Consider the following 6,986-nt stretch of genomic DNA (forward strand, 5'->3'; position numbering starts at 1 on the left):
GGGGTGGAAGCGTGGGGCATGCTCGCGCCGGCGACGTGCGGCTGCTGCTCCTCCTCTCAGGCCAGGCGCTCTATTCGAAGAAAAGGGAACAGACGGTTCGTGCAAGACACCTTCAACCCAGGTCACAAGGGGGCATTTTAGTCTATTGGTGTGGGCTCAGTATGGCATGGGGCAAATAATCAACCGGCAAACTAAAGAGTGGCAAAAAATTGAAGTCAAAGTAAAGAAGGGCAAATCGTAGAGTGTTCAAGTAAAACAGGGCAAAAAGTAAAATTCCCCCCGAACAAGCCCTCAGTGGGATTATTAGTCGAAAAAACAAAAAAGAACCAGAGACACGAGCAGAGCAGCAGCAGTAGGCTCTCTCCTTTCTCCTCACTCTCAATCCCCACCCCTGGGCTGGACGGCAGCGCGGCGGGGTGGCTGGAGGCGGGTGGCCGGGTGGGCCTCAGCTCGCCTGGATCTCAGGTTAGTCGCCGGCACCGGCTGCGGGCCGGTGAGCAGCCGCCCGCAGCCGAACTCGAAGTTCCTGCCAATGGCGCGGTCAGCCTAGCTGCTAACTCTTCTGACCTGCACTTCTTCGACCTCCGCCGGAGGTTCTGCAAGCTCCTCTTCCTCCCTCTCCCTAAGGTAATTCTGTCTTCTAAATTTTCTTTTATGCTGTGTTTGATTGCGTTGAATTGGGCTCGGAATCAGCCAATCTGTAATTTGGGGCTTGTTTCCACCGTTTAGTTAGACCTTAGAATCGAAGCCCGGAAACTGAGGGCGAATTCCGCGCACCGGTTCCGCCCGTGTAAACTTCCCCCGTATCTTTCCAAGGTCAGACCCTCGGAAACCTGTGGAATCGAAGCGGCCTCTTCTTCCCGCGAGCAGAGCGAGCAGGCGAGACTCGCCCGTCGCCGCCTCCCTCCCGATGCGAGCGACCGGAGCGGCGGAGCCCCGGCGGCGGTGCGCAGGTTCGGCCCCCTCCTCTTCTCCCTTTCCTCGCTTCCCCTCATCTTCCCCTCTGCGCCGCCTCCCCTGGCTGCCCCTCTCCCGGCGCCGCCGTCGACAACAAGGCCCCGCTCGCGGACCTCTCCCCGCGGGAGCTCCAGCTCGTGGGCGTCTGCTTCGCGCAGGAGGGCCGCGATACCCACCATGGACCTCATGATTGCCATCACCTGCGGCTAGATCGAGCGCATCGTGGGCGCGGCCGCATATCGTTTCTCACTCTCCCGTCGGCTGTCTCTCGAAGAACAGCGGTGCAACCGATGTGACCTCTCTGTCCAGAATACTTTCCATCGATTGGAGAATTGCAAATTGAAGCCTTGTTGGACGGGCAGACAGCGGATTAGTATATACTCCGTATGCATTGGGGAGAGTAGCTGGGCGGTCATCTAGATGAAACGAGTCACCAAATTCTGAAATATATTGACTTACCAGGCGTTTGGCTTGTTCCTGTCATTTATGTAAATGATTTATTGTGTGTGCTAAATAATATATGTATACATTGTAATATACACATGCTATTTTTGTACATGTACACATGTTTATATGGTCCAAACTCAACAGAACACCAAATTCCATGGTTTGTAAATCCAAACAGGATTTGGAATTGGTTTCACCCTTTGATTCCAACATAAAATTCTGAGCACATCCAAACAGCCGAATTCGAATTCGGAGCCAATTCATTTCCATCTTGGATTTGGAATCTGAAAGTCCAATTCAATTCCATAGAGGATTCTATGCATCCAAACACAGCATTATTGTCTTCTTGGCCGGTTATAAACTTTGCATCTAGGCTAGGTCACAGAAATTGTTGTTTACTGGTTTCCTTTTCAAATATGCAGTGAGAGGGCAATGAATCTTATATCCACTAGTGCTACTTTGATCCCGACAAATAATGAAATAAACTCAGCTCTTTCAAGGCCGGTGATGTTTGTGAAATGGTGAAGAAATAAATATGGACAAGATCAATCTAGTTATAGAAGTTTCTGAAAATGCTACAAAATCTAGCTTTTTTCTGTCATTTCATTTGGCCTTCCAAAATTAATTTACATTTCATTTTGCAGCTTCGCCCCGCCCCAGAGATTTTGTTCAAGATCCGCCACACTGCCAACAAGTACTATTTACCTCACCATTGTCCCCAAGCATTAGCAGCTCTTCTTCCTCCTTCCCCTCATCCTCAGTCAGTTCTAGTGGGAAGCAACAATGGAGAACTGCAGCAAGAAGCCGAGGCTCGGTCTCACACCCAATGGACAGGCTAAGCAAGAAGCAGCGGATCGTGAAACCAGCAGAGCGGTTGTGGTGGAGGACGACGCCGCCCTGTCGGTAAACAAGATGGCCATCGAGACCGATAGGACCATGTATGACTGCCCACTCTGCTATCGGCCCTTGAAGCCTCCCGTGTTGAAGGTATCTGTTGATCCATGCTTGATTCTGATTCACTCACTTTCTTATGAACATCATGTCATCTTATCTCTGTCCTTTCTTTTCTATCTGTGGTGCAGTGCCGAGCCGGGCACGGTGCGTGCGGCAGCTGCGCTAAAAACCACTCTCGCAAGTGCCATTTGTGCGCGGACGGCGGCGAGTACGAGCACGTCCACTGGTTGGACCCCTGGGTCATGGCGGCCAAGGTTCGGTGCCCAAACGAGCCGTTTGGCTGCCAGACCTTGGTGACCTACTTCTTGGTTGAGGACCACCGGTTGGAGTGCCCACACGCTCCTTGCTACTGCCCCGAGCCTGGTTGCACCTTCCCTGGCTCGCCGCCGATGCTCTACGACCACCTCAAGGTGCACCACGACTGGCTCGTCACCTCCATCGCCTTCGGCAAGAAACTCGATCTCGAGATAGATGAGGCGCAGCGGCGCCATCTGCTGGCTACGAAAAATGGGGAGCACTTGTTCCTCCTGGTCATCACCGAGGTGGTCGGCGGAGGTCGTGAAGTCAGGCTCGTGCGTGTCTGTGGCAAGGATGCAGGCCCATCGGGGTACTGGTGCAAGGTGTGGACGCATGCGCCCATGGACCCAGGGAACGGGTACAGGAAACCAGTCCTGATGTTGGAGGACAGGGCAAGGAGCTGCGCGGTGCCCTCAGAGGAGGCGGCCATGGAGGTGGGCGGCAGGTACTTGCCTGTGCAGCTCCTCGACATGCACCCGAGAGGAGGGTTTGCTCTCCGCCTTCGCATCACGAGGTACCAGCTTCAAACAGCTGATGGCGCTTCTGCTCCTGCTTATCCAGTCCCAGCCAGGGCTGATTAATAATTAGTAGTCACATCAGCTTCTTTTGTCTAGCTATCTTATTGTGGGATTATTGCATGGTGTGGTTTAGTAGTGAACTAGTTTCAAGTAATTCGACTATTCAAGGATGTTTTTAGTTAGGCGTTGGACTGTGTTTTGATGCTAGTATGTAATGCTTGCGTAGTTGCGTGGAAATTTTACCTGAGCAACAACTGTGAATGATCTACCTGGAAAAAGTGTGCCACCTAGCAGAGATATGCTAAATTCGAGTTGTTGGGTGATTAGAAGTTGGATTGTAAACATCAGAGATTTGGTGAGATTATTAGTACTTCTACTTACGCTCTTCATGTTATGTCCCTATCTTTTTCAATGATGTATTTTGAAAATCATCAACCACTTCAAGATTTCATATAATTTTCCATCTTTCTTAATAGCTTAGAGTTAGCTTATCTATCTATTTTATATTATGGGATTATATTGGCCTAGTAATGAACCCTTGATTTCAATGACATTGCTGCAATACAATCTCGGTATAGGCTGCTGCTTGACTCAGTAAATGCTTTGGTAGCTGATGAAGGAAGGCAAGATGGGCAGGCTGCATTTGTCTCAGCTGGTGAAGGAAGTCAAGAGGCTACTGAGTCTGGAAATGCTTCCTTGGCTGCCACATCTCCCTCAGTTATGGAAAAAGCGCCTCTTGATATTGCTGAATCACAGAATTGTCCAAGCCCCCCAACATCAGTGCCACTTGCCAGTAATTATTTTTATCTCTCTCAGTTCAGTTCATCAGTTGTGTATTTATCATGCAAATAATCCACATCAAGGATGCATTGTGGAAAATTCCTATTCAAAGTTAACAGTGACATACTGCAGGCTTGACTTCTATCACTCCGAAGGTTCTGTCCTCTGAAGTTGGTGATCCAAAGCATGATGTGTTTGTCCTAGCTGGTGAAGGACGGCAAGATGTGCAGACTGCATTTGTCTCAGGTGGTGAAGGAAGTCAAGATGCTACTGAGTCTGTAAATGCTTTGGTAGCTACCGCATTGCTCTCGGTTATGGAAAAAGTGCCTCTTGATACAGCTGAATCGAAGAGTTGTCCTATCTCCCCAACATCAGCACCACTTCCCAGTAAATCCTTCTCTATCCCTTTGTCAGATCAGTAGTTTGTTTACCATACAAACTATCCATATTAGCAAACATTGCAGTAATTCTTATTTGAAGCTAACACTGACATGTTGCAGGCCCGGGTTCTACCACTCTGAAGGCTTTGACCTCTGAAGATGGTGACACACAGCTGGTAGCTACTGTATCACCCTTGGGTATGGAAAAAGCGCCTCCTGATACTGCTGAATCAAAGAATTGTCGTAGCTCCCCAGCATCAGTGCCACTCCCCAGTAAGTTCTTCTCTATCCCTTTGTCAGTTCAGTTATGTGTTCACCATACAAACGATTCATATCAAGCAAACATTGCAACAATTCCCAATTGAAGTTAGCGGTGACATGCTGCAGGCCTGGCTTCTACCACTCCGGAGGCTCTGACCTCTAAACCTGGCGACACAAAGCTGGTGAGAGCAAAGCATCCTAAGAAGAACTACCATACCAGTAATCCAAGGAGAAGCGCTAGATTGCGTGAATGTTTTAACAATCCTGTGGAAGAGCTGGCAGCTGATCACAGGAGGTCTTGCATGCTCGATCCAGCAGAAGAATCAGTTGCCTCTATTGACAATGCATAATCTAAAAAAAAAACCTCTACTGACTCTGCAAACTAAGGTAGTTGACTGAATAAAACAAATATTTATGCAGCAGTAGCTTTGAGATCAAAATCTATTAGTCAGAACATTTCACACGCTGAATTTTGTCGAAAGAGATGTAGCTGATATTCTTAGTTCAGAATTCAGTACCCTTCTGTTCATTAATTTACAAAAGAAAATTGTTGGGTGAATTTTCTAGTGATGGATTTGAGCTATGTGAAAAATAGTGTTGGGTGTTGCAAGCCAATTTTCTAGTAATGCTGTAATAGCAGTTAACAAAACATGCTTCAGTCATGGTTACTTGGTTAGCATCTTACATGTTCTTTTGCCAGCCTTTTTTTTGTTATGCTTGCTTCAGAGTTAACAAGAGATTGCTTTCTTTGCAATATTTAGCCATGGCATGTTTTATATTTTGTTTGAACTATGCATGACTGCTCAAAAGACGTGTTGCTAATTCACGCAGATTTAATAGAGACAAAGAACTATCTTTTAGTATTTAGTTATTTACTTTTGCATCATCTTGTGTATTGTCATATGAACCATGAATAATCTAATCAAGGATGAGAATATGATTTCCATTTGTTGGGAATAATGTGGCCTGGGTAAGTTGTCTAAGCTTCTCCACCACACTAAATGTTTATCTCTACGAAAAAAAAAATCATGTGCATGGTCCCTTGCTATTACTCCTATTTTTAATAGGAAAAGTATCAGAGATTTGGTGCGATTATTTTATTTCCCTGCCTACAATATTATTTTCCTTGATGAATTTTGGAAGGCCAAGATTTTCAAAATTCCATATTGTTTTCCATCTTCCTTAATAGTTTAGAGTCAGGTAGCTTATTATCTATCTTAGGCGTGGATCAGAGTGTTTTTGGGTGATCAGAGTGTTTTTCGTACGGAGTACATACAATGCTGGGTAGCTGATCAATGGGGCTAACCGAAAAAAAGGAGCGGATGGGAACCAATATCTGAAGTTCTGAACTGATCCATGCGAGTTGATCCACAGGTTGGGGTAAGAGCATCCTCTTCCAGTCGCCAGTGGCCCTCCAAAGGCTGTTTTAGTCCGGACGTGGCCCAAATATTATCCGGCGTTCCTAGCCCCAGTAACGCTGGACAGATTTTTACATTTACTTTTTGTTTGAAGGTCATGTGTGGGGGATGCGGCTAGAAACGGGAGCTTTCCCAAAGCGGCACCACGCCGCTGTGTTCTCCAAACGACCACAAAACAACCAATCCAACGCTTTTGCTGGCCCTTGTTTGGGGGAGGGACTGGAGATAAAAGAGCATCTCCACCAGTAGCCCCCAAATAGGCGCCGGCACCTCTGTTTGGGGGACGCCGGCACTGCATCCTCTATTTGGGGGAGCTGTTTCCACACCGACTTCTCAAACAGGCGGCCCCGATAGAATTTTAAATTTAAATTAACATTTAAACACCGAATTTAAACGAAATTCATACGTAATTTATACAAAAGTACGTCGAATTGATACAAAACAAAATTCAAACGACATTTAAAAACTGAATTTAAAAACATAAACCTAATCAATCTACTAGGGGCGCGTGACGGGCCTGCCTCGTCGTTGTTCTTCGCCTTTGCCGCCTGCATCCATGCCTGCCTCTTGGCCCTTCCTTCGCGCAGCTGGCGGTGGAGCATGGCGGCTGGCGTCGCAGGAGCTTGCCGGCGGCGCCGTCCCCTTGCTTCCCGCCTTTGCTCGTGGCGATGGGCGTTGAGGGAGGCGAGCTTCTGTCGCTCGGCCTCCATCAGTAGGCGTCCCGCCTCCTCCTTGGCCGCTCGCTGGCGCGAGATCTCGAGGGCGTGCTCGAGATTAGCGTCGTTGATGAACTCCCGCTGCTCCTCCTTCAACGTCCGGAACCGCTCCGCATTCAACGACGTCAGGATCGACGCCTGTTCCGGGTCGGGAGGTGCCTGCGGCTGCTCACCCCACTGTGCCGCCTCCTCCGCCGCCTCAGCTTCCGCATCGGCGTAGTAGGCCTCGCGCCACACCGCGAACCTTGGGTCTACGTC

General features: G+C 48.3%; 1 protein-coding gene across 2 annotated transcripts; it reads left to right on the forward strand.

Moving 5' to 3' along the window:
• The first annotated feature begins 292 nt into the window (after positions 1-292).
• On the forward strand, positions 293-5,280 carry LOC127302988 (uncharacterized). 2 transcript variants are annotated; one of them, XM_051333724.2, is made up of 7 exons: positions 293-627; positions 2,049-2,391; positions 2,487-3,169; positions 3,752-3,966; positions 4,086-4,340; positions 4,454-4,606; positions 4,721-5,280. In XM_051333724.2, the coding sequence occupies exons 2-7, from the start codon at positions 2,188-2,190 to the stop codon at positions 4,942-4,944; spliced, it is 1,734 nt and encodes a 577-aa protein (XP_051189684.1). In that variant the 5' UTR covers positions 293-627; positions 2,049-2,187; the 3' UTR covers positions 4,945-5,280. The 2 variants fall into 2 exon arrangements, with proteins under 2 accessions (XP_051189684.1, XP_051189685.1); XM_051333725.2 differs by lacking the exon at positions 293-627 and adding an exon at positions 820-953.
• Positions 5,281-6,986: the final 1,706 nt, after the last annotated feature.

This window comes from Lolium perenne, chromosome 4, assembly GCF_019359855.2.
Source record: "Lolium perenne isolate Kyuss_39 chromosome 4, Kyuss_2.0, whole genome shotgun sequence".
Lineage (NCBI taxonomy): Eukaryota > Viridiplantae > Streptophyta > Magnoliopsida > Poales > Poaceae > Lolium > Lolium perenne.